This window comes from Scyliorhinus torazame, chromosome 5 (assembly GCF_047496885.1).
Source record: "Scyliorhinus torazame isolate Kashiwa2021f chromosome 5, sScyTor2.1, whole genome shotgun sequence".
Taxonomy (NCBI): Eukaryota; Metazoa; Chordata; class Chondrichthyes; order Carcharhiniformes; family Scyliorhinidae; genus Scyliorhinus; species Scyliorhinus torazame.
Genome location: NC_092711.1, coordinates 167706521 through 167734470, shown reverse-complemented (window position 1 = coordinate 167734470; position 27950 = coordinate 167706521). Strand labels below are relative to the sequence as shown.

Below are 27950 nucleotides of genomic sequence, written 5' to 3'. Positions count from 1 at the left end.
TTCTCCAGTACTACTTTGTTACTAATACGAATCTCTTTCAGTCCCTATTGCACATTAGTTCCTTGGTTCCCTTGAGTTTTTGAAAGATTTTCTGTATCTTCCTCCATGAAGACAGACACACATTGTTTAGTTTCTCTGTCATTTCCTTATTCCCCATTATAAACTCTCCTGTCTCTGCCTGGAATGGACCCACATTGGTCTTTGCTAATTGTTCCTTTTCACATTCCTATTGGAGCGTTTTTTATGTTTCTCGCCAGTTTGCTCTCATATTCTATTTTTTCTTTATTAGTTTCTTGGTCCTCCTTTGCTGAATTCCAAACAAGTTCCCAATCCTCAGGCTTACTACTGTTTTGGCCACTTCAGGAGCCTCTTCCTTCTAATGGGATCTTTAACTTTGATTTCTGTCCCTTAAAGGAATCTATATTTGTTGTATTCTGTAAAATGAAAGTCACCAAAGTCCCAAAGGACCATAGGCTGCTCTCCCCTTTGAGAGAGAGAGAGCTTACTGGTGATGGCTTAACTTGAGGGTCACCACACTTCAGGTGAGGGGCAATGTTGAGAAGGCAGGGCCTTCATGAATAACCTCTGTATTGGGAATTGAACCCATGCTGTTGGCGTCGCTCCGCATCATGAACCAGCCAACTGAGCTAACCGACCACCTGGTAAATATGTAATATTTCCTTTAATATTCCCTGTTTCCCATCAGTTTCCCAATCCACTTCAAACAACTGTGGGCAGCACGGTATCACAAGTGGATAGCACTGTGGCTTCACAGCTCCAGGGGCCCAGGTTCGATTCCCCACTGGGTCACTGTCTGTGCGGAGTCTGCATGTTCTCCCCGTGTCTGCGTGGGTTTCCTCCGGGTGCTCCGGTTTCCTCCTACAGTCCAAAGACATGCAGATTAGGTGGATTGGCTACGCTAAATTGCCCTTAGTGACCAAAAAGATTAGGAGGGGTTATTGGGTTACAGGGATAGGGTGGAAATGAGGGCTTAAGTGGGTCGGTGCAGACTTGATGGGCTGAATGGCCTCCTTCTGCACTGCATGTTCTATATCTATATCTAACTTGCCCCTCATACCCTCATAGTTTTCTTCTGAGAGGACCACCCAAATAAATTAAACATAAAAAAACATATAACCACCACAGCAAGGTGGCATGCTTTGGGAGTTCCAAACAGAAATGGGAACTAAATATCTTCAAACGTACAAACACTCTTTCACTGGGACTTCCGGTTGCGGCTATGCCTAGGTAGGTCGCACGGTCGGCAGCTCCCATCGATAACGGACTTTTGGGCCCTTTTACCGAGCTCCAGCGGCACTTTGATGGCGATTCCCGATGTGAGAAGGAAAAAGTGAGGGTCCCCCAGCGCTGTACGGAGTGGACCAGGAGTGGGACAATCAAAAAAGCGGCTTTGGAGAAGAGAACGAGCGTGAAAAAGCAAGATGGCGGCTGGCGGGGATCAAGCAGCGTGGACCCAGTGGTCACGGGAGCAGCAGGAGTTTTTGAGAAGCTGTTTTGCGGAGTTAAAGGCGGAGATGCTGGCCCCTATGAAGGCGTTGATTGAGAGGTTGGTGGAGACCCAGAAGATGCAGGGAACGGCGATAAAGGAGGTGCAGCAGAAGGCCTCTGATAACGAGGATGAGATTTTGGGCCTGGCGGTTAGAGTGAAGGCGCACGAGGTGCTGCACAAAAGAAGGCAGGAGAAGCTGAGAAGCTGGAGGACCTGGAGAATAGGTCGAGGAGGCAGAACCTGCGGATTCTGGGTCTCCCTGAAGGCGTGGAGGGGTCGGATGCTGGGGCGTATGTGACCACGATGCTGGGAATGCTGATGGGCGCGGGGAATTTCCCGAGGCCCCTGCAGCTGGATGGGGCGCACAGAGTCCTGGCAAGGAGGCCTAGGGCGAACGAGCCGCCGAGAGCCAGGGTGGTAAAATTCCACCTCTTCACCGATAAGGAGTGTGTCCTGCGATGGGCGAAGATGGAGCGGAGCAGCAAGTGGGAGAACACCGAGATCCGTATCTATCAGGACTGAGGTGCAGAACTGGCCAAGAAGCGTGTGGGATTCAACCGGGCCAAGGCGGTCCTCCACAGCAAAGGGGTGAAGTTCGGGCTGTTACAACCGGCGAGGCTGTGGGTTTCATATCAAGACTGGCACCACTATTTCGACACGCCGGACGAGGCGTGGACTTTTATTAAGAATGAGAAGCTGGACTCGAGCAATGGACTGCAGTATGTTGTGGAGGTTGCTGGTGGGGTGCTGGGGGCTGGGGGGGGGGTGGCAGTCTTATGTTGGGGTTTCCCCCGTGTTCCCTTTTGTTTTTGTTGCCCCCTTTGCCCTGGGCCCTTGAGGCTTTGGGCGAGGTCGCAGTTGGGAAGAGCTGCATCACAGGTGGTGGGGTCAGCCCAGACAGGGAGAGCGGTTTATCCGTGAAATGGTGTGGTCAGTATCCGAAGCTGGGGGTTTGAGAGTATTGTGCCTTGGTTTTTTTCTTCTTTCTCTGTACACACGGGGTGTAGGGGGGGACGGGGGGGGGGGGGGGACGACTCTCTTAACCTCACTTAGGTGGGGGGGGTGGAGACTTGTAAGAGGAGCCAACAGTGGGATTGGAGGTGGAGGTGGGAGCGGCCGGGGTCAGCATGAGTCAGCTGACTTGCGGTAGTGCTATGGGGGGGGGGGGGGTAGGGGGGTTAAGCGGGTAAGAGGCCGGAAGCGGCCAAGGTCCTGAGGGGGTTCATGGACCAGATGAGGGGAGTGGACCCGTGGAGATTTGCCAGGCCAAGGGCGAGGGAGTTTTCTTTCTTCGCCCATGTGCACAAGGCGTACTCACGGATTGATTTTTTCGTGGTAAGTAGGGCTCCAATCCCGAGAATGGAGGGGGTGGAGTATTCGGCCATTGCGATCTTGGACCATGCCGTTCACTGGGTGGAGTTGGGGCTGGGGGAGGAGAGAGGCCAACGCCCTTTGTGGAGACTGGACGTAGGACTACTGGCGGATGAGGAGGTCTGTGGGCGGATTCAGCGGTCTATCCAAAGCTATGTGGAGACCAATGATATGGGGGAAGTTTCAGTGAGTGTGGTCTGGGAGGCGCTGAAGGCAGTTGTCAGAGGGGAGCTAATTTCAGTCAGGGCCCACAGGGAGAAGAGGGACAGGATGGAGAGGGAGATACTTTGGGTGGACAGGAGGTACGCGGAATCCCCCGAGGAGGGGTTGTTCAAGGAGCGCCGGAGTCTGGCCTGCTTACTACGGGGAAGGCTGAGGCTCAGTTGAGGAAGGTACAAGGAGCGGTGTGTGACTATGGGGAGAAGGCAAACAGGATGGTGGCGCATCAACTGCGGAAGAGAGAGGCGGCCAGGGAGGTTGGGGGAATTAGGGATGGGGGGGGGTAACACGGTGCTGAGCACGGCAAGGATCAACGAGGTCTTCAAGGACTTTTATGGCAAATTGTATGAGTCAGAACCCCCGGAGGTTGGGGGAGTGGGGGGTGGGGGGGTGGCATGAAGCAATTCTTCGACGAACTGAGGTTCCCCAAGGTGGACAAGGGGCGGGTAGAGGGATTGGGGAACCCGATAGAGATGGAGGAATTGGTTAAGGAGTTGGAGGGTATGCAGTCGGGCAAGGCCCCGGGACCGGCTGGGTATCCCGTAGAATTTTACAGGAAATTCTCAGAGCTGTTGGGTCCACTATTGTTGAGAACTTTTAACGTGGCTAAGGAAAAGGGAACCCTTCCCCCGACGATGTCGCAGGCTCTAATCTCGCTCATCCTTAAGCGAGATAAGGACCCGTTGCAATGTGGCTCCTATAGGCCGATTTCACTCCTTAATGTAGATGCCAAACTGTTGGCCAAGATCTTGGCCACTAGGATTGAGGACTGTGTCCCGGGAGTGATCAATGAGGATCTGACGGGGTTTGTGAAGGGCAGGCAGTTGAATACGAATGTGCGGAGGCTCCTGAATGTGATCATGATGCCCTCGGAAGGAGGGGATGCAGAAGTGGTGACGGCAATGGACGTGGAGAAAGCCTTCGATCGGGTGGAGTGGGAGTACCTGTGGGAAGTGTTAGGCAGATTTGGGTTTGGAGAGGAATTTATAGGGTGGGTTAAATTGTTGTATCAGACCCCGGTAGCGAGTGTGTCGACGAACCGGCTGCGGTTGGAGTACTTTAGGTTACATCGAGAGACGAGGCAGGGGTGCCCCCTGTCCCCCCTGCTGTTTGCCCGGGCAATCGAGCCGCTGGCCATGGCGTTGAGGGAGTCCAGAAACTGGATGGGGCTGGTTCGGGGGGGGGGGGCATCGTGTTTCACTGTATGCGGATGACCTGCTCCTGTACATTGCGGATCCGGTGGAGGGGATGGGGGAGGTCATGCAGATCCTAGAGATTTCGGGGACCTTTCGGAGTATAAGCTGAATGTTGGGGAAAGCGAGCTTTTCCCGATACATGCGAGGGGCCAGGAAAAGAGACTGGGAGAGCTACCGCTTAAGATGGTGGAGAGGAGCTTTCGCTACTTGGGCAATCAGGTGGCTAAGAGTTGGGGTGCCCTGCACAAGCTCAATTTAGCGCGGCTGGTGGATCAGATGGAGGAGGACTTTAAGAGGTGGGACATGCTGCCGCTTTCCCTGGCGGGAAGATGACGGTCCTCCCCAGGTTCTTGTTCGGCTTCCAGTGTCTTCCCATCCTCATCCCCAAGTCCTTTTTCAAGCGGGTAAACAGATTACGGGATTTGTATGGGCAAACAAGTGTTCAGAGATGGTTCTTAGAACGCAGTCAGGGTGGGGGTGGGCTGGCGCTGCTGAACATTTGCAGCTATTATTGGGTAGCGAATATATCCATGATTCGGAATTGGGTGGTAGAGGAAGGGGGGGCGGCATGGAACCAGTTGGAGGTGGCGTCTTGCAGGGATACTAGCCTTGGGGCATTGATAACGGCTCCGCTGTCACTCCCGCCGACACGGTACACCACGAGCCCGGTGGTAGCGACATTGAGGATCTGGGGTCAGTGGAGACGGCACAGGGGGGAGGCAAAGGCTTCAGTCTGGACCCCTATATGAAACAATCACAGGTTCGTTCCAGGTAGAATAGACGGAGGGTTCCAAAGCTGGCATAGAGTGGGTATCAAAAGGATGGGGGACGTGATTATTGATGGGACTTTTGCTAGTCTGAGGGCGCTGGAGGAGAAATTTGGGTTGTCCCCAGGAAATATCTTTAGATACTTGCAGGTTTGGGCGTTCGTGAAAAAGCAGCTGGAGGAATTCCCGCTGCTACCGGCCCGGGGGATACAGGACAGGCTGGTCTCGGCCGTGTGGGTAGGGGACGGCAAGGTATCGGACATATACCAGGAGTTGCAGGAGGCAGAGGAGGCCTCAGTGGAAGAGCTGAAGGGCAAGTGGGAGGAGGAGCTGGATGACGGCCTGTGGGCGGACGTCCTGGGCAGGGTCAATTCCTCCTCATCTTGTGCCAGGCTTAGCCTGATTCAGTTTAAGGTGGTGCACCGGGCACATATGACAGTGGCGAGAATGAGCAAGTTCTTTGGGGTGGAGGACAGGTCTGTGAGGTGTTCAGGGAGCCCAGCAAACCATGTCGATATATTTTGGGCATTCCCAGCACGTACAGAATTTTGGAAAGGCTATGTCCAAGGTCTTGGACACTCGGATAAAACCGGGCTGGGGGATAGCGATATTTGGGGTGTCAGACGATCCGGGAATGCAGGAATCGAAAGAGGCCGGAGTTCTGGCCTTTGCCTCCTTGGTAGCCCGGAGACGGCTCTTGTTAATGTGGAGGGACGCGAAATCCCCAAGTGTGGAGGCTTGGGTCAGTGACATGGCGGGATTTCTCAAGCTGGAGAGGATAAAGTTTGCCTTGCGAGGGTCCTTGCAGGTGTACTCCAGGCGGTGGCAACCGTTCCTTGACTTTCTCGTGGAACGTTAAGTGGAGGTCAGCAGCAGCAGCAAACCAGAGGGGGGGGGGGGGGGGGGGGGGGGAGATTGGGTGGTGGATAGATTTCACTTGCAAAGGGCAGATATGCCACTTTGTTTTGTTAAATTGTTATCTTTATTATTACTATGCTTTTTGTTTTCTTTTTATAGTGGTTTGTAAAAATTATTGAAAAATTTTGAATAAAAACACATTTAAAAAAAAAAAAACCAATACAATGAAAGAATAACCCTTAACTGCTATCTTTATCTGCACTCAAAGAAACCCAACTCTGGTCAAAATCCACGTTTAAATACAGTTAGCAAACCCAAGCATACTTGCTTAATATTGGATAGAGATCTTTTGAAGAAACCAGAATACAGTCAGAATAATGCTTCAGAAAATGTTTCTCAACTCACTTTCCAGCCAAAAAACTAAAACTCTGACGGCCTGCTAGATACCCGATACCCTCACAGCTCCATTAGTTACATCACCCTTATGTCACTCGGATTTCAAGACCTGATTATTCAAGTTTAAACACAATTTATCCAATTATTTATTCACCAGAGAACCTTTATATAAAAAAGTACATTTCCAAAGATTTTAATATGCCTTAATTGCACCTCTCTCAAACATACCGAGCTGCTTAACAAACCAGGACTTTTATAAACATAGACATAGGCATAGAACATAGTGCAGGAGGCCATTGGGCCCATCGAGTCTGCACTGACCCACTTAAGCCCTCACTTCCACCCTATCCCCGTAAACCAATAATCTCTCCTAACCTTTTATTAGTCACTAAGACCAATTTAACATGACCAATCCACCTAACCTGCACGTCTTTGGACTGTGGGAGGAAACCGGAGCACCCGGAGAAAACCCACGCAGACACGGGGAGGACGTGCAGACTCCGCACAGACAGTGACCCAGCAGGGAAGCGAACCTGGGACCCTGGCGCTGTGAAGCCACAGTACTATCCACTTGTGCTACCGTGCTGCCCCTAAACATAACTACAGCATTCACACACTAACCCAGGCTTTTAACCCTTTGTGCACCAAATATATACAACACAATATATCTGAAATTCCTACATTGATCACACAATTTGGAGCTTTTCTGTGCAGATCCATCGAGGCAATAATGCTAAATGATCCCTTATTTGGGAGCTCTGAACACGCCAAACTCTCTCCAACTGCCTAACACTTTCTGGTTAGCCTCCCATATAGCTTTAAGCCTTAATTTGTCAGCAGCACCAAAACCCTCTCGGTCACGGGGATTTCAACATCGCCCCCAAACACATCCTTGGTGTAAAACCAACAACTCTCTGTCTGGAATGTTACAGTCATTGAAATTACATCGAATGGACGCCAAAGAAACAAACCAGAAACAGATCCCTGAGGTTCTGAGGAGTCCCCAGTAGTCAGTCAGACTGAACTAATCACGGGTGGTATAAAACAAACAATACTCACCCCGGTGTCTGCTGTCCACGGGGACTTTCCTTTAACCAGAGCCGTCAGTGGATCCTGTTCCTGACACCAGGTTGTTGTGGGACAAATGTCACTCGGAGTCCAGAGTTGGTTAAAGTTTGGGAATCATGGGCAGCACGGTGGCGCAGTGATTAGCACTGCTGCCTCACGGCGTCGAGGTCCCAGGTTCGATCTGGCTCTGGGTCACTGTCCGTGTGAAGTTTGCACATTCTCCCCGTGTTTGCGTGGGTTTCACCCCCACAACCCAAAGATGTGCAGGCTAGGTGGATTAGCCACGCTAAATTGCCCCTTAATTGGAAAACATGAATTGGGTACTCAATTTATTTTAAAGAAGTTTGGAAATCTTTATTACAAGCACGCAGCGGAATGCTTCAGCGAACCAAAGTATCTGAAGGAGCAGTTACAATAACACACGTTTATACACAGTCCAGTTGCAGCGGGCCAGGCTGTTTTGTCTGCAAGTTAGTGGGAAAGTACAGGACTTCCGGAAAACAAAATATAACTTGATAACAACTCATGCTTATCGGCTATAATGACTTCATCTCTCACAAGACACATCCTAGGAAAACAATAGCCAGACTAGTAATCCAGAGACCCAGGGTAATGCAATAGGAATTCAGGCTCAGCAGATGGTGAAATTTGAAGTCACAACAAATCTGGAATTTAAGACGATGACCATGAAAGCCTTGCCGATTGTTGTAAAAACCCATCTGGTTCACTGATGACCTTTAGAGAAGGAAATCTGCCATGCTGACCTGGTCTGGCCTACTTGAGACTTCAGACCCACAGCAATGTGGTTGACTCTGAGCTGCAGCCCCTCAGTTCAAGGGCAATTAGGGATGGGCAACAAAAGCGGCCCAGCCAGCGATGCCCACATCCCATGAATGGAATAAACAAATAGAAGGCGTGCAGGTCAATGGTTCTGGTGGAAAATACAGTGAGATAGAGTCTATGAATATAACTCACTTTCCTTATCTGGATGGAGCGAGGAAGTATGTGGGGTTGATCACACACTTCATGGTCAGGGATGTGGCCAAATGCTGCCAACGATGAATATAGTGCACCCTGGTGGAACCAGGCCGTCCCTGCACGATCAAAATGGAAAGTCAGCCCCGGCCCAAACGACCCTGGGAAAACCTGCAACTAGATTTTCCTGGACCCGTGCCTGGAATACAGGGTAAAACATATTGTCTGCTGGTTCTACGTCAATTCACCGGTGGGTGGAAGCATTCCTGTATAAGGACGCCACCGCTAGCATCATGGCTTTGATATTGGCTAACAAAATAATACCAAGGTGGGAGGGTGCCCCTCCAACTGGATTCTGACCAAGGGACCCACTTCACGGGAAAAGCCATGGAGGAGGCCTGTAAAGTTTTGGAAATCCAGCAGAGATTCTACATCCCAGACCATCCTCAGAGTTCGGGAATGGGAGAGCGGATGAACAGAAGCTTAAAAAACAGCCCAGCAAAAGCCATGCTGAAGGAAGGGAATAATTGGGTACCGGCCTTGCCCGCAATATCGTTGTGACAAAGAGCCACCCCAGCCCGGGGAACAGGATTAACCCCTTTTGAGTTAATGACAGGGAGAGCTCCCGGAGAAGGTGATAACCGGAGGGGTGGAACTTGAGATAAACACAGGAACTGTGCTCCAATGAATGAAAGATCTGGTAGACCGCCTGCTGGTCCTGAAAGGTCAGGTAATCACACAGCAACAGCATACAGACTGGACCAAACTGACTGGAGAGGACACCCCTAAACTACCCATGCCAGGGGACAGGGTAATGGTCAAACACATGATAGGTAAAAAGGGACTGGGGGTTCGATGGGAGGAAATCTATGAAGTAATAGTCACTGGACAAATGTGGCCTAATAGACGGAAAATCCACTGGACGCAGTTAAAATCATACCCCAATAATCACAAACATTGAGCGACCCTCCGGAACTCAGGCTAACTGAGATGTTTGATAAAGCCCCATCTGCAACAACCACAGGGTCACGCTGGCGACCATGGACTCCTCCTTCAAAAGGTGGAGACAGGACGGGGAGACACTGACAGTTAAGGACTTTTACACCAACAACAGGCTAACAACGCTCGAAGAACTGACTGAAAGATTCCAGCTGACAGGTGGTAATGAACTTAGGAAGTTTTTCAGTTGGAGGTACCTATGAAGGGAACATGGATGTATCCACGACCACCACGACAGTCACTGCTGGAGGACCTGCTGGACGCAGACAGCCTAGGGAAAGGGAACTGTGGTGACATATACATGCGACTGCTAAGGCGGGCCAACATCCAACTGGACGAGACAGGGCACAAGTGGAAGGAGGACTTGGGGTTTGAAATAGGGTGGGGACTCTGGAGCGAAGCACTGCACAGTGTCAACTCTACCTCCACATGCGCAAGACTAAGCCAAATGCAGCTAAAGGTTTTACACAGAGACCACTGAACCAGAACCCAAATGAGCAGCTTCTTCCCGGAGGTGGAGGATAGGTGTGAACGGTGCCAAGGAGGCCCAGCCAACCACGGCCACATGTTCTGGTCTTGCCCCAGACTTGCTGGGTATTGGACAGCCTTCTTCGAGGCAATGTCCAAAGTGGTGGGGATGAGGGTGGAGCCATGTCCGAGAGTGGCAGTCTTTGGGGTATCAGACCAGCCAGGTCTATTCCTGGGAGGAGGGCGGTCGCCCTTTCCTTTGCCTCTCCAATCGCTCGCCGGAGAATCCTGCTCGGCTAGCGGTCAGCAGCACCACCCAAAGCTGCAGACTGGCTGTCCGACCTATCGGAATTTCTCCAAATGTAAAAAATTAAGTTTGCCATCCGAGGTCGGAAGAGGGCTTCCACAAAACGTGGGAGCCATTCACCCGACTGTTCTGAGACCTGTTAGTAGCCAACTGCTCAGAAGACAAAGAACAGGAGAAGGCAGCCATGACACAGTAAGGAAGGGGGGGTTGGGATAGGGAATGAGAGGGGGGCAGGAGACATGGAACCCAACCACGCCCAACAAAAGAAGCATGAGAACAAGGTGGGGGGGGGGCAGGAAAAGAGAAAAATGGAGGGTGGGCCGGGGCAACAGCCGGAACAAAAATAAACAGTGGGGAACGAAAACCAGGAAACCACAACCACCACTGTGAATAATGCGAGAGAAAGAACAACCGTGTCTGTACGTACACACTGATCCTTCTTCTGTATACCACAAAAAACTCAGAGAGAGAGAGAGAGAGCCCCTGGTAAATATGTAATCATTCCTTAAATATTGGCTATTCTATGTCTCCCTTCAGTTTCCCAGTCCACCTCAGACAACTTGCCCCTCATACCCTGATGGCGTTCTTCTGTGAGCAACACCTAGATAAATTAAACAAAAAAAAAACCATGTAACCATCACGGCCCATCTTCATGGCAACGTGGCATTGTTTTGGGGGATCCAAACAGAAATGCAAATTGAATATCTTCTCTCTTCGAAACACCGCTTCACTCCGTGATCCTTGTGAAATTTGAACCAAGGTAGTCGCAACAAGGCTCAAAGAGTGTCAGCCGACGAGAGGAAATGTTGTGATACCGGCCAGTCCAGCAGAATGAAATCCTCCGACCCTCCCCATTGATGAACTGTCAGAATGAACAAAATGCAGTCCTGGGTGTAACTGAGAACAGAAACAATAACAGCAGAATCCAATCCCTGTAATCACTTGTGAACTTGTTGCTGTCTCAGCAGGCACAATGAATCACAAAATCCTTTCCCACACTGAGAACAGGTGAATGGTTTCTCCTCAGTGTGAACTCGCTGGTGGTTCCACAGGGTGGATGAATCACCGAATCCCTTCTCGCACTGAGAGCAGGTGAACGGCTTCTCCCCAGCGTGAAACCGCTGGTGTGTCTTCAGGTCAGACAACTGACTGAATCCTTTCTCACACTGAGAGCAAGTGAATGGTTTCTCCCCAGTGTGAACTCGCTGGTGTCCCCGCAGGTTCGATGGATCTCTGAATCCCTTCCCACACTGAGAGCAGGTGAACGGCCTCTCCCCAGTGTGAACTCGCTGGTGTGACTTCAGGCTGGATAAATGTCTGAATCCCTTCCCACACTGAGAGCAGGTGAATGGCTTCTCCCCAGTGTGAACTCGCTGGTGTCTCCGCAGGTTGGATGGATCTCTGAATCCCTTTCCACACTGAGAGCAGGTGAACGGCCTCTCCCCAGTGTGAACTCGCTGGTGGAACTTCAGACAGGATAAATGTCTAAATCTCTTCCCACACTGTAAGCAGATGAGCAGCTTCTCCCCAGTGTGAAGTTGCTGGTGTGACATCAGGCTGGAGATTTGAGGGAATCCCTTCCCACACTGAGTGCAGGTGAATGGCTTCTCCCCAGTGTGAACTTGGCGGTGTATCCGCAGGCTGGATAACTGACTGAATCCCTTCCCACACTGAGAGCAGGTGAAGGGCCTTTCCCCAGTGTGAACTCTCTGATGTGACTGCAGGTGGGATAACATACTGAATCCCTTCCCACACACAGAGCAGGTGAAGGACCTCTCCCCAGTGTGACTGCGTCGATGAGTTTCCAGTGCAGATGGGACTCTGAATCCCTTCCCACAGTCTCCACATTTCCACGGTTTCTCCATGTTTTGGGTCTCTCCAGGTTGGATAATCAGTTGAAGCCTCGTCCACACACAGAACACGTGTACGGTCTGTCCCTGATGTGAATGTGTGATGTTTCTTCAGGCTGTGTAACTGGTTAAAGCTCTTTCCACAGCCAGTGCTCTGGAACACTCTCACTCGGGCGTCTGTGTCTCGGTGCTTTTCCAGTCACACTGATGTTTAAATGTTTTGATGGCGGGAAATTGGGTAAACATGAATTATTCTGGAATCAAAGTCCGATGATATTCAGATCGCAACGAATCAAGTGGCTCTTTCAGATCGAGACGTGACGTTTGAGATTTCTATCTGTAATTCCTCCTCTTGTAATATCCTGTAAAAGGGGTTTACAAAGTCAACTCAGTATAGGATAGAAATTCAGAACAAACAATTCTAGTTTCTGTATCACATTCTTTCCTCTCTCATTCCCCAATACCTCGTCTCCAATACCTCTTCCCCATACCTAGTCTCCAGGGAGGGATGAAGTATTGGAGCAGTAAGTATGACAACCTTACCTCGGGATTCGCGGCCTAGTCTCCAGGGAACGGACTCGGAGATGCGGAGTATCTGAGCTAAGAGTATAAAACCTTATCTTGGGGATTCACGTCCGAGTCTTCAGGGAGCGGACTCAGAAGGACGGAGTACCGGAACTATGAGTATAAAAACCTTACCCCGGGGATTTAGTATTGGAGCTGTGAGTATAAGAACCTCATCCCAGGGATTCGCAGCCGAGTCTCCAGGGAGCGGACTCGGAGGGGCAGGGTATTGGAGCAGTGACTGTAGGAAGGATGAGCTAGCTGACCACTGCACCCTGGTACAGGAGGCCATTCAAGCGGGGGGGAGGAAGTGGTAGTTGTCGGGGATTCTATAATTAGGGGAACTGATAACAACCTTTGGAAGCAGGACCGAGAGTCCCACATGGTGTGTTGCCTGCCCGGTGCCAGGGTGAGGGGCATCTCTAACCGGCTTGAAAGGATATTGGAGAGGGAGGGGGAGGATCCAGTTGTTGGGATCCACATTGGGACAAACAACATCAGCAAGACTCGGAAAGAGGACCTGTTTGGGAATATCAGGAACTAGGAACAAAATTAAAGAACAGGTCCTCAAGGGTTATAATCTCTGGATTATTCCCCGAGCCACGTGCAAATTAGCATAGGGATGAGAAAATTAGGGAAGTAAACACGTGGCTAAAGGAGTGGTGCGGGAACGAGGGGTTCCATTCCATGGGGCACTGGCATCAGTTTTGGGACAGGGGGGATCTGTACCATTGGGATGGTCTCCACCTGAACCGATCTGGAACCAGTGTCCACGTGGAAAGGATAAATAGGGAGGTAGTCAGGAACCTAACGTCAGGAACTGCAGCTAATGACAAAACTACAAGTAGTATACTGGTTAAAGCAAAAGTGAAAAGTAACAAACAAGCAAATAGCAAACAAGCAAATAAACAAGCAAATAACAAAGAAGCAGTGCTGAGGGAGCGGTCAGGGGGAACAGCCCGATTAAGAGTTCTATAGACAAATGCACGGAGTGTAAGGAATAAACTAGACGAGCTGCAGGCGCCAATGCAAGTTGAAGATTATAATGTCGTCGCTATTACAGAGACTTGGCTGCAGGATGGTCAGGACTGGGAACTAAATATACCGGTTATAAAGTTTACAGGGGGGACAGAGAATATGGCAGAGGGGGTGGATCAGCCTTACTGATCAGAAATACTATCACCTCAATGGTGAGGGAGGAAACAATGAGGGGAAAGCCAGTGGAGACCATAGGAGTGGAACTGAGGAAGAAAACAATCTAAAACTGTAATGGGTGTTATGTATCGACTCCCCTGGTTGCAGTTCTGAGGCGCTAGATTGTATAAAGGCAGAAATTAAGCAAGTGTGTAGCAAAGGCAGAGTAGTATTAATGAGGGATTACAACTGGCACTAGATTGGGAGAGGCAGACAAGCACCTGTCAGAAAGGGAGTGAATTTCTGGAATTTGTCTGGGATAGTTTCCACCACTGCACCACCCTGCTGCCCCCTCTTCTGCCCATCTATATTGTCCTGTAATCTAAGGCCTTGTTCCTCACCATTTACCACACCACCAATTTTTGTGTCAGCTGTGAACTTCCTAATCATACCTCCTACATTCACATCCAAATCATTAACGTGTACTACAAACAAACAACAAGTGACCCAGCACTGTTCCCTGCAGAACACCACTGGATACAGGCTTCTAGGAACAAAAACAACCTTCAAACATCACCCTCTGCCTCCTACCACTAAGATAGTTTTGGATCCAGTTTGCCAAAGTGCCCTGAATCCCCTGGGCTTTAACCTTCTGCATCAGTCTCCCATGAGGGAGTTTGTCAAAAGCCTTACTAAAGTCCATGTAGACTACATCAACCGCACTACCTACATCTACAACCTAGTCACTCCCTCAAAAAATTCTCCCTCATTTAATCCCTGCCTCTCCAAGTGGAGATTAATTCTGTCCCTCAGAATGTTTTCCAGTAGTTTCCCTGGCAGTGAAGTTAGACTCACTGGCTTGTAATTTCCTGGTTTGTCCCTACTTGCCTTCTTGAATAATGGCACCACATTAGCTGTCTTCCAGTCCTCAGGCACCTCTCCGGTGGCCAGAGAAGATTTGAAAATTGTCAGAGCCTCTGCAATCTCCTTCCTTGCCTTCCACAGCAGCCTGGGATACATCTCATCTGGCTCTGGGTAGTTATCCACTTTCAGACCTGGTGAAACTGTTCATACCTTCTCCCTCTCAATGTTAAGTTGTTCAAGCAAATCACAATGTGCCTTCCTGATTTCTATACCTATATCATCCTTCTCCGTAGTGAACACAGATGCAAAGTACTCATTTAAAACTCACCTATATTTTCCAGTTCCATGCACACATTGCCACATTGGTCCGTACTCTTACCCTGGTCAACCTCCTGCCCCAAATATACCAATAAAACATTGTTGGATTTTCCTTTATTTTATCCGACAGTGCTTTTCCATGCTCCCTCTTTGCTCTCCTAATTCCTTTCTTAAGTAATCCATTGCACTTTCTATGTTCCTCTAGAACATCCGCTTTGAGCCCTCGGTATCTGTGATAAGACTCACCTTTAATTCTTTATCCAACCCTAGATATCCCTTACATCCAGGGTTCCCTGGACGTATTGCTCCCACTCTTTACTATCATGCGAACATAATCATAGAATTTACAGTGTAGGAGGCGGCCATTTGGCCCATCAAATCTGCTCCAGCCTTTGGAAAGAGCACCCCACTGAGGCCCACACCTCCACCCTATCCCCGTAACCCCACCTAACCTTGGATACTAAGGGCAATTTTGCATGGCCAATCCACCTAACCTGCACATCTTTGGACTGTGGGAGGAAACATGAGCACCCAGAGGAAACCCACGCAGACACGGAGAGAACATGCAGACTCCGCACAGACAGTGATCCAAGCCGGGAATCAAACCTGGGACCCTGGAACTGTGAAGCAATAGTGCGAACCACTGTGCTACCGTGCCGCCACGTCCCTTTTGAATGAATCCCACTGCCCTGATGTAGATTTTTCTACAAGTGGCTGCTCCCAGTTAACTTTGTACAGATCCTGCCTTATTTTTAAAAATGTCCCCTCCCCATGCTGTAATGTATGAGATCCCAACCTCAAATTCAGATGTTTCAATTTTATTTGCTTGCTTCTCCTGGGCTTCCCATGAGCGAATTCAATTTATCCATTTCAATGTGACTATGTTGTCAGTCAGTTTCCCAACTGGTGGTGTTCCACAGGGATCAGTGCTGGGACCTTTGCTGTTCGTAGCATATATAAATGATTTGGAAGAAAATGTAACTGGTCTGATTAGTACGTTTGCGGACAACACAAAGGTTGGTGGAATTGCGGATAGCGATGAGGACTGTCAGAAGATATAGCAGTATTTAGATCATTTGGAGACTTGGGCGGAGAGATGGCAGATGGAGTTGAATCCGGACAAATGTGAGGTAATGCATTTTGGAAGGTCTAATGCAAGTAGAGAATATACAATTAATAGTAGAACCCTCAAGAATATTGACAGTCAGAGAGATCTAGGTGTACAGGTCCACAGATCACTGAAAGTGGTAACACAGGTGGAGAAGGTAGTCAAGAAGCATACGGAATGCTTGCCTTCATTGGCCGGGGCATTGAGTATAAAAATTGGCAAGTCATGTTGCAGCTGTATAGAACCTTAGTTAGGCCACACTTCGAGTACAGTGTTCAATTCTGGTCGCCACACTACCAGAGGATGTGGAGGCTTCAGAAAAGGTGCAGAAGAGATTTACCAGGATATTGCCTGGTATGGAGGGCATTAGCTATGAGGAGAGGTTGAATAAACTTGGTTTGTTCTCACTGGAACGACGGAGGTTGAAGGGCGAACTGAAAGAGGTCTACAAAATTGAGGGGCATAGACAGAGTGGATAGTCAGAGACTTTTTCCCAGGGTAAAGGGGTCAATTACGAGGAGGCATAGGTTTAAGGTGCGAGGGGCAAGGTTTAGAGGCGATGTACGAGGCAAGTTTTTTTTACACAGAGGGTAGTGGGTGCCTGGAACTCGCTGCCGGAGGAGGTGGTGGAAGCCGGGACGATCGTGACATTTAAGGGGCATCTTGACAAATACATGAATAGGATGGGAATAGAGGGATATGGACCCCGGAAGTGTCGAAGATTTTAGTTTAGACGGGCAGCATGGGCTTGGAGGGCCTGTTCCTGTGCTGTCCTTCTCTTTGTTCTTTGATTCTAATACTTTGGGGGGCGGGGGGGTGACCTGCATTGTTATCCTCCTGTTTTTATAGAATCTAACCCTCTTTCCCCACTCACTATGTGAACATGTTGACTGGTTGTTGAATTGCTGACATTTCATCTGGAGGCTGTGCTCCCTCAGATATCCTGTTCTGAATGAATTCTCAATGTCTGGTTGTATTTCTGCGGCAATATCTCTTGTTCTCTGGGCCCATTTCCCGCCAGTTTTTCTGCTGCTTTCATTGTTTGAAAAATGTTGAAAAGAAAATAAATAAAAATATTAACATTTGCGGGTGTCTGGCGGGAGGTGCGCGGCTTCCCTTCCGACAGGGAGTCAGGAAGCCGCTTCAGCTCTTTCCGTGCAGCCTGGTCAAGCTGCCGAGAGCCTCGGGACTCACTGCTCGGTGTCGCCGGTCGGTGCTGCGGGTCTGACGGGAGGACAACCCAGTCAGTGACCTTCCCCTCCCCCCGGCCCGGGGCTGCGCATGTGCGGCGGAGCGCCCACCCCTGACCTTACTGGTGACGAATGGACCAATGGGAAGAGTTGGAGGACCGAAGGACGCTGGTCCCCCGGCCAATCAGAGCTCCGGCTTTGTGCGAACCAAGTTTGAGCTTCACACAGACTGAAACATCCTCCTGTCTCCAACATCTGGGAGTAAAACACTTTATTTTCTCCCCTTTCCATTGCTTTTCTCATTCTGACCTTCAATTGGTCACTTGCAGCAACTGAAGGGAAAGGACGTGAATCCAGGGAGGGTGCAGACTCTGGAAAGCTTGGCCCAGGACTTTCTCTCTCTCTCTGAAAGACATTGACATCTTTAGCTCCCTCAGCTTGACACGGGGAGAACGTGCAGCTCCCTCAGCTTGACAAGGGGAGAACGTGCAGCTCCCTCAGCTTGACAAGGGGAGAACGTGCAGACACCGCACAGACAGTGGGACCAGGCTTTTGGACCGAACCCCTGGGTGGTTCCGATGTGCTTGGCCCAGTGGTCACCTGAAGGGTCTCCTGTCCCAACCCACACTTGGGCCGAAGTGTTTTTGTCACAAAGGCCCCTGGGTTAAGGGTGTAGGTGTGCCCGCCTCATCCAGGTAGATTGTACTCGGGTGAGGCCTGAGAGAATCTGAGGTTGCAGATTCCTTGGTCTCCTGTAGAGTTACAACACGGGGAAAATGGTGCTGAGGTAGAGGGGCCAATTATCTCATCGAATGGTTGAGCAGGCTTGATGGGCCTAATGTAGCTCCTATTTATTCTGTGTTGAAACGCATGATAGCACAGTGATTAGCACTGTTGCTTCACAGCACCAGGGTCCCAGGTTTGATTCCCGGCTTGGGTCACTGTCTGTGCAGAGTCTGCACATTCTCCCAGTGTCTGCGTTGGTTTCCTCTGGGTGCTCCGGTTTCCTCCCACAAGTCTCCAAAGACTTGCCGTTCGGTGAAATGAAAAATGAAATGAAAATCACTTATTGTCACAAGTAGGCTTCAAATGAAGTTACTGTGAAAAGCCCCTAGTCGCCACATTCCAGCACCTGTTCGGAGAGGCTGGTACGGGAATTGAACCCGCACTGCTGGCCTTGTTGTTTTACAAGCCAGCTTTTTAGCCCTGTGCTAAACCAGTCCCTCAGTGATTTGGACATTCTGAATTTTCCCTCTGTGTACACGAACAGGCGACGGAATGTGGCGACGCGGGGTTTTTCACAGTAACTTCACTGCAATGTTAATGTAAGCCTACTTGTGACAATAAAGATTATTATTATAAAGCAGTGAGCATGGATCTGTCAAACAGCCTGAATCAGCACTTTCAGGAAAATTGGGAGGTTGATATTAAAAACAGCAGAGTGAGAATGGAGGGAGTGTGTGTGGGATGGAGATTTACAACTTTTCGGAACATAGGAACTGGAGCAGGCCATTCAGCCCCTGGAGCCTGTCCCGCTATTCAATGAAATCATGGCTTATCTGTGACCTAACTCCATATACCTGCATTTGGCCCATATCCCATAACCTCTTTGATTTACAAAAATCTATCTATCTCATTTAAAATAAACAACTGATCTAACTTCAACTGCAGTTTGTGGGAGAGAGTTCCAAACTTCTACAACTCTTTGAGTGAAGAAGTTCTTCCTAACATCTCTCTTGAATGGTCCAGCCCTAATTTTATTTTTTAATAAACATTTTATTGAGGTATTTTGGATTGGATTGGATTTGTTTATTGTCACGTGTACCGAGGTACAGTGAAAAGTATTTTTCTGCGAGCAGCTCAACAGATCAATACATGGGAAGAAAAGGGAAGAAAAGAAAATACATAATAGGGCAACACAACATATACAATGTAACTACATAAGCACTGGCATCGGATGAAGCATACAGGGTGTAGTGTTAATGAGGTCAGTCCATAAGAGGGTCATTTAGGAGTCTGGTGACAGTGGGGAAGAAGCTGTTTTTGAGTCTGTTCGTGCGCCTGGAGAAACAACAACAAAATAGAAAAGATACATGAAACCATAAACATCGTGCAAAAACCGTTTACCTTTGGTACAGGTCTCACCCTTATTGACCCCCGACTCTAACCTAACCTACTCTCCCCCCCACCCCCGTCTGCTGACAATTAATTTTCCGCAAGGAAGTCGCCGAACGGTTGCCACCTCCGGGTGAACCCGAATAGTGAACCTCTCAAGGCAAACTTAATTTTCTCCATACAGAGAAAGCGAGCCATGTCCGATAACCAGGTCTCCGACTTCGGGGGCTCTGGGTCCCCCCATGCCAAAAGTATCTGTCTCCGGGCTACCAGGGAAGCAAAGGTCAGAACATCTGCCTCTCTCTCCTCCTGGATTCCCGGAACTTCCGCCACCCCGAGAATCACCACCTCTGGACCTAGCGCCACCCTTGTTTTTAACACCATGGACATGATGTACACAAACCCCTGCCAGAATCCCCGAAGCTTTGGACATGTCTAAAACATGCGGACATGGTGCACCTGTCCTCCACCTAAAAGAATCTGATCATCCTGGGCCACTGTCATGTGAGCCCGGTGCACAACCTTAAATTGTATCAGGCTGAGCCTGGCACATGTTGCAGACGTGTTGACTCTAAACGCGTCTGCCCATAAACCATCCTCTATCTCACCTCCCAGCTCCTCCTCCCACTTACGCTTCAGCTCGTCGGTCTGCGTCTCCTCCGACCCCATAAGCTCCTTATAGATGTCTGAGACGCTCCCCTCCCCTACCCACCCTCTGGAAATTACCCTGTCCTGAATCCCCCTCAGCGGTAGGAGCGGGTAGGTTGACGCCTGTTTACGAAGGAAGTCCCGCACCTGCAGATACCTGAATTTGTTTCCCCTCGCCAGCCCAAACTTTTCCTCCAGCACCCTCATACTCGGGAAACTCCCCTCTATGAACACATCCCCCATTCTCTCAATCCCCGCTCTCCGCCATACCCGGAACACCCCATCCATACTCCCCGGGGCAAACCGGTGGTTAGCACAAATTGGGGCCCAGACTGATGCTCCCATTGCTCCCACATGCCACGCCCACTGGCTCCCAAGCTCTCAGGGCCGCCACCACCACTGGACTGGTGGAGTACCGTGCCAGCGGGAATGGCAGAGACGCAGTTACCAATGCCCCCAGACTGGTGCCCTTACAAGAAGTCGCCTCAATGCGCACCCACGCCAACCCCTCCACCACCACCCACTTCCTGATCATGGCTATGTTAGCTGCCCAGTAATAATTGCTAAAATTTGGCAGCGCCAGCCCGCCCTCTCCCTGGGTCCACTCGAGCGTTACCTTCCTTAGCCGTGGGGTCTTGCCCGCCCAGACGAAGCCCGTGATCACCGTGTTGACCCACTTAAAAAAGGAACGCGGAATAAAAATGGGGAGACATTGAAATACAAATAGGAACCTCGGGAGGACCGTCATTTTCACCTATTGCACCCTCCCGGCCAGAGACAACGGGAGCGCGTCCCATCTCCGAAAATTGTCCTTCATTTGGTCCACTAGCCGGGACAAATTCAAGTTATGCAGCCGGTCCCATTCCCGTGCCACTTGGATGCCCAGGTACCTAAACCACCCCCCAATAACGTCCCTACCGACCTGAACGGCAGCTCCCCCAGTTGCCCCTCCTGTCCCCTCGCCTGAACCACAAACATCTCAGTCTTATCCATGTTTAGCTTATACCCCGAAAACCGGCCGAATTCCCCGAAAATCTTCATGATTTCCTTCATCCCCTCTACTGGGTCCGAAACATACAGAAGCAGATCATCCGCATAGAGCGAAACCCTGTGCTCCACCCCCCCTCCCCCTCCCCCCACCCCCGACCAGTCCAGCTCCTTGAAGCTCTCAGAGCAATTGCCAGCGGCTCTATAGCCAGCATGAACAGCAGTGGGGAGTGGGGGCATCCCTGTCTCGTCCCCCGGTGCAGTCCAAAATAGTCCAAAGTTGTCCTGTTCGTCCACACACTTGCCACAGGAGCCTGATACAGTAACCTGACCCAGTCAATAAAGCCCCGCCCAAATCCGAACCGTCCCAGTACCTCCCACAGATAGTCCCATTCTACCCCATTAAAAGCCTTTTCTGCTTCCATTGCGATCACTACCTCAACCTCCCTACCTTCCAGGGACATCATGATCACATTTAACAGCCTTCTTACATTGGCCATCAACTGCCTATCCTTAACAAACCCCGTCTGGTCCTCCTCAATAACGTCCGGAACACAATCCTCAATCCTGGAGGACAAGATTTTGGCCAACAACTTGGCATCCACATGCAGCAGGGAGATCAGCCTGTAGGACCCACACAGCTCCGGGTTCTTGTCCCGCTTAAGAATCAGCAAAATCATTGCCTGTAACCTCGTCGGGGGCAGCACCCCTCTCTCCCTTGCCTCATTGAACATCCTCAACAACACTGGCCCCAATATCAATATACCGAGAACTTTTTATAGAACTCTACTGGGTACCCGTCCGGACCCGGGGCCTTACCTGCCTGCATGGCCTTCAAGCCGGCCACTATCTCTTCCAGCCCAATTGGGGCCCCCAGCCCTTCTACCCGCTCCACGTCCACCATTGGGAAATTCAGCCCCTCCAAGAAGCGCCCCATCCCCTCCGGCACCGCAGGGGTTTCTGACCTGTACAGCCTGCTGTAAAAATCTCTGAACGCTTTATTCACCCCTACCGAGTCACCAGCCAGGTTCCCCTCACCGTCCTTTACTTTCCCTATCTCCCTACCTGCCTCCCTCTTCCTAAGTCGCTGTGCGAGCATTCTGCTGGCCTTCTCCCCATGTCCATAACTACATTGAAGTCCCCTCCCATGACCAACCTGTGCGAGTCCAGGTCCGGTATCTTTCCCAGCATCCTCCTAATAAACTCCACATTGTCCCAATTTGGCGCATATACATTTACTAATACCACCTGCACCCCCTCCAGTTTCCCACTGACCATAATGTACCGACCTCCCACGTCCGAGACTGTTCTACCCGCCTCAAACACCACCCGCTTATTGATCAGGATCGCGACCCCTCTCGTCTTTGAATCTTGTTCCGAGTGAAACACCTGGCTGACCCAGCCTTTCCCCAATCTAACCTGGTCCGTTACCTTAAGGTGCGTCTCCTGCAACATTACCACGTCCGCCTTCAATCCCCTAGGATGTGCGAACACACGTGCCCTTTTTACCGGCCCATTTAACCCTCGAACATTCCAGGTGATCAGCCTAGTTGGGGAGCTCATTGCCTCCCCCCCCCACCTCCGCCACTCAGCCATCCCCTTCTTTAGGCCGCCTCCAGCCCGTGATCCACGCCTCCACCGGTCCATCCCCAGGCAGCCCCTGCCCCTGCCCTCTCTGTCCCTCAGCTCAAGTCCCTCCTTCGTCAGCAGAACATTCACCACCCCCCCCCCCCCAGCAACAACACCCTGTAACCCAACCCCTTTCCTAAACCAAACATATGCACACCCCGCATTGCGCTTCCGAGAGCTAGCTCGCCCAGCTAGCTTGGTGGCCCCCATCCCCAGGGCCAGATATTCTCCCACCTATTGTTCCCTCCCTCCCCTCCCCTCCCCCCGCTCATACAAACAAACTCCAACATCAAACAATCCCCACACAATTGCCCTACAGAAAAAGCACCAAGATCAAAACGAGCACACCTCCATCCCCCAACAGTGCAAATGAAAACCTTAACTCACTCAGCTCTACTCCTGGTTCCAAATCAATGCAAACGGCACCTCAAACCCATCTTCCATAAAACGCAAAACGAGAAACTTTTTACAAAAACAGAGAAACAAAACAGAGAAACAAAAACATGAACATTGCAGCCAAGATCAAAAGTTCCCAGTTCTTCGCCAGCCCTTTCTTTCTTGTAAAGTCCAACGCGTCCTCAGGCGACTGGAAGTAAAAGTGTTGATCCTCATGCGTGACCCAGAGACGGGCTGGGTATAACAGTCCAAACTTCACCTTTTTCTTGAAAAGGATTGCCCTGATCTGATTGAAGCCTGCCCTCCTCCTGGCTACCTCCACGCTCAGGCCTTAGTAAACCCGCAGGATGCTATTGTCCTATTTACAGCTCCGTGTCTGCTTGGCTCACTGTAGAATATACTCCTTATCGGAGAACCTGTGTAATCTCACCACCATAGCTCTCAGGAGGCCTCCCATCCACGGCTTCCTCGCGAGTGCTCTGTGAGCCCTATCCACCTCCAAGGGCCGGGAGAATGCCCCATTCCCCCAGCAGCTTCTCAAACATGCCTGCGACGTATGCCCCAGTGCCGTTCCTTCGGACCCCTCCGGGAGCCCGACAATTCTTAGGTTCTGCCGGCGGGACCAATTCTCTAGGTCCTCCAACTTCTCCAGAAGCTTCTTTTGCTGGTCCCTCAGCATCCCCACCTCCAGTTCCACTGCAGTCTGATGCTCCTCCTGCTCAGCCAGCGCCTTCTCCACCTTTTGGATCGCCCGATCCTGGGCGTCCAATCTGAGCTCCAACCACTCAATCAATGCTTTTATTGGGTGCAAGCAGTCCCGTTTCTGCGCAGCAAGGCCCTCCTGAATGACTTGCATCAGCTGCTCCATAGACTGCTGGGTCGACAAGCCAGAGGTTCGCCCCTCCGCCATGTTGTCTCCTGTTGCAACTACAGCCCAAGTCTTCTCTGTCTTTTACGAACACTTCTAGTCCTTTTCTCCATGCACCAAAATGGGAATTCAGTAGAGAATTGCCACTAACATCCGTTCTACAATTCAACTCCGTTAAAAAATAGGGGGAAAAGGTCCAAAAGTCCGACCAGAGCGGGAGCCACCAAATGTACGACTTACTCCTTCATAGCCACCACCGGAAGTCCTCCGGGGCTAGAATTGACCACACACCAGGTTGCAATATAACTTGGGGGTTCAGGTTCCTGATCTTTGGAATGGCAGACGGCGATGATTGGGTTACAGTATAAATTAAAAAGACACACCAGGTTTGTAGTGGTATAAGGACGGCTCTGGAGGCTGCTAAGATTTTTTTCAGGTGGACGGCCTGTCTTTGGTTTCTTGAAAAGGGTTTCAAAACGGCAAACTGGTGAATTGGCAGGTGAATGAAATTAGAGGTGCCAGCTAAAGCTAGGAAGGCAGAGATATGTGATGTATTGGTTGAATATGTGGGTCTGTTAGAAACACAGGAGAGCTCACATGGTTCTGAGATTCAGAGGGATCTGGGTGTCCAAGAGCATGAATCACAAAAGGCGAGTATACAGGTACAGCAAGTAATTAGGAAAGCTAATAGAATGTTACTGTTTATTGTGATGGAATTGAATACAAAAGTAGGGAGGTTATGTTTCAGTTATACATGATGTTGGTGAGACCACATCTGGAGCACTGTGTACTGTATTGCTCATTTACCGCCAGTCCAGCAGAACAAAACCCTCCGACCCTCCCCATTGATGAACTGTCAGAATGAACAAAATGCCGTCCTGGATGTAATTGAAGCAGAAACAATAACAGCAGAATCCAACCCCTGTAATCACTTGTGAACTTGGTGTCTCAGCAGGCGCCAAGAATCATGGATTCTCTTCCCACATTGAGAGCAGGTGAAGGTCCTCTACTCAGTGTGAACTAGCTGGTGTGACTGCAGGCTGGATAACTGAGTGAATCCCTTCTCACACTGAGAGCAGCTGAACGGCCTCTCCCCAGTGTGAACTCGCTGATGTGTCCGCAGGTTGGATAACTGAGCAAATTCCTTCTCACACTGAGAGCAGCTGAACGGCCTCTCCCCAGTGTGAACTCGCTGATGTTTCCGCAGGTTGGATAACTGAGTGAATCCCTTCCCACACTGAGAGCAGGTGAACGGCCTTGCCCCAGTGTGAACTCGCTGATGTTTCCGCAGGTTGGATAACTGAGCAAATTCCTTCTCACACTGAGAGCAGCTGAACGGCCTCTCCCCAGTGTGAACTCGCTGGTGACTTCGCAGGATGGATAAATTAGTGAATCCCTTCTCACACTGAGAGCAGGTGAATGGCCTCTCCCCAGTGTGAACTCGCTGGTGCGTCTGCAGGGTGCATAACGCAGTGAATCCCTTCCCACACACAGAGCAGGTGAACGGCCTCTCCCCAGTGTGAACTCGCTGGTGTGTCTGCAGGGTGTATAATTGAGTGAATCCCTTCCCACACTCAGAGCAGGTGAACGGCCTCTCCCCAGTGTGACTACGTCGATGAACATCCAGCTGAGATGGGACTCTGAATCCCTTCCCACAGTCCCCACATTTCCACGGTTTCTCCATGTTTTGGGTGTCCTCGTGTCTCTCCAGGTTTGACGATCAGTTGAAGCCTCGTCCACACACAGAACACGTGTACGGTCTCTGTCCGCTGTGAATGGTGTGATGTTTTTTCAGGCTGTGTAACTGGTTGAAGCTCTTTCCACAGTCAGTGCTCTGGAACACTCTCACTCGGGTGGGTGTGTCCCGGTGCTTTTCCAGTCACATTGATGTTTAAAATGTTTTGAAGCCGACAGAACAGACAAACATTTCTCCTTCTAGATTCAAAGTCTGGTGATATCCAGTTCCAAGGAATTGAGGGACTCAGTCAGATTGAGACGTGACGTTTGAGATTTCTGTCTGTAATTCCTCCTCTTCTAATATCCTGTAAAAACAATTTACAAAATACATCACTGTCAGTACAGGATAGAAATTCAGAACAGACAATTCTAGTTCCTCTGGAACATTCTTTTCACTCATTCCCCAAACGCTGTAAATCTCCATCCCACTCTCCCTCCATTCTCACTCTGCTGTATCTAATATTCACCCTCCCAATTCTCCTGAAGGTGCTGATTCAGACTGATTGACAGATCCATGCTCACTGCTTCCTGTCCTGATCACAGAGACCATTACAAATAGGAGCTGCAGTTGGTCAATCGGCCCATCGAGCCTGCTCGTCTATTCTGTGGGATCATTGGTCGATCTATGTCAGCGACATTATCCGTGTTATTGACCAGAGGCTGAGTGTGCTGACTCAATATCTGTGAGCTCATGAGGCCGAGCTGTAAAACACCATGAAGAGGCTCAATGATCCGGAGGAGAGAATCCTGAACGTTGAGCCTTGGCGGAGGCAAGAATTCAATCCTTGGAAAACTGGCTGAGTGGCGTGGTGGACTCCTGGAGAACGTGGAGAACCGAGGGTCAGAGAAAGAACATCCGAGTCGTCGGCCTGCCAGAAGGTGTGGAGGGTAAGGCCCCCGTTAGGTTCTTCGAGGACCAGCTGCCACGTTTTCTCAAGCGGGATGTGAAGCCTTGGCGTTTCAAATTAGAAAGGGCATCGGATCCTGTCTTTGAGGCCGAGGGATAGTTTTCATCCCAGGCCTGTAATCATTCCCTTCCACAACTTGAAAGATCACCAGAGGGTCCTGGAGACGGGTAAGGTGAGGTGGGACCTGGCTCCCATCTCACCTTACAGTGAATTATGTCACTTTATCCTGTGACCCTGAAAATTGTATCCGACAACTCCGTCAAGTCTTTCAATAATCCTAATACTGCCTTAGTCTTCGCTAAATCCTTGAAGGGCAAGGATTGGAGCGATGATTTGCAGCTCAGACTAACTCAGGCTCTAATCTGAACTCTTTCCCTATCATGGATTTGTTGTCTGAATTTGTTATCTTTTATCCTGTTGAAGGGAGTTGTTATTCTTCTCCTCGAGTGTTCCAGGGACTCATATTATCTTATCTCTGTTATGGTAGATGTGCAGTGTGCTTATTATCCATCGTCTTTCTTCTATTATCCGAGTGTTAATCATGGCAGAACTGAGTGGTGCCATTGCCGAAGGGTGGTTCCACTGTGCTAAAGTGGATTGGTCACACTAAATTGCCCCTTAGTGTCCAAGGCGTTCAGGTTAGGTGGCTTGACCATGATCAATGCACCGGGTTAAGAGAATAGGATGCGGAGTGGGCTTCAGTGAACTGTTCTTTCCGAGGCTCCCGGCAGACTTGAGGGGTGAATGGCCTTCTGCATTCTAGGAGTTCTCTGTCATTCATTTTGTGTCATCCATTTTCATTTGTATATGCTGTTCATCTGTTTGTCATATGTTACAAACTGAATTGTTATCCTCTGTTTTTATATAATCTTACCCTCTTTCCCCACTCACCATTTTAACCTGTTAACTGTTGTTCAATTGATCTGGCATTTCATCTTGAGGCTCTGGTCCCTCAAATATCCTGTTCCAAATTAATTCTGCAATGTGTTCCTTGGATTTACGTTGGCAATATCTCTTGTTCCGCTTTGTGCCCATTTTCCACCATTTTTTCTGTTACGCTGTTGCACTCATTGTTTAAACAAATGATTTTTAAAAAAATAACAATTTATTAAAAATCTGTCCACCTCATCCGTGAATATATTCAATGACCCCCACACCCCACTGGTCCCTGTGGAAGAGAAATCCAGAGACTAATAACCCTCTTGAGGGAAGAGATGACTGGAAATATATAACATAGCTACAGCACAATATTACACAACTGGAAATAATAATAAATGTACTTTATAACAGAACCATAAATAATATATCTAATCTGTACCATATAACAACACGAGACATATCTCTGTCCGATATTAATTTACTGTCCCCTTAAATGTCAGCCATCTCCTGGGGAAAGCAGCCCTTTAATTGTGAACATTGGGAAAGAGACCATCCTTTTAGCCAGACAAATAAATGTGTCAAACTGAGGGAGCAAAGGATGTCAATGTCTTTCAGAGAGAG

At 49.8% G+C, this 27950-nt stretch overlaps 3 protein-coding genes across 7 annotated transcripts in view; 1 reads left to right on the top strand and 2 right to left on the bottom strand.

Moving 5' to 3' along the window:
* Nucleotides 1-27950, top strand: part of LOC140418029 (uncharacterized) — a 72033-nt gene that overhangs the window by 21195 nt on the left and 22888 nt on the right. The gene's annotated exons all lie outside the window — the stretch shown is intronic.
* LOC140422297 (uncharacterized) overlaps nt 1-27950 on the bottom strand; it is a 380604-nt gene that overhangs the window by 352323 nt on the left and 331 nt on the right. The window lies entirely within an intron of this gene.
* LOC140422308 (uncharacterized) lies at nt 7714-27505 on the bottom strand. 5 transcript variants are annotated; one of them, XM_072507344.1, is made up of 3 exons: nt 27342-27505; nt 22929-25847; nt 7714-12346 (listed from the first exon to the last, which is right to left on the bottom strand). In XM_072507344.1, the coding sequence occupies exon 3, from the start codon at nt 11997-11999 to the stop codon at nt 11073-11075; it is 927 nt and encodes a 308-aa protein (XP_072363445.1). In that variant the 5' UTR covers nt 12000-12346; nt 22929-25847; nt 27342-27505; the 3' UTR covers nt 7714-11072. The 5 variants fall into 5 exon arrangements, with proteins under 5 accessions (XP_072363445.1, XP_072363448.1, XP_072363443.1 ...); XM_072507347.1 differs by lacking the exons at nt 22929-25847; nt 27342-27505 and adding an exon at nt 17054-17207; XM_072507342.1 differs by lacking the exons at nt 22929-25847; nt 27342-27505 and adding an exon at nt 12528-17044.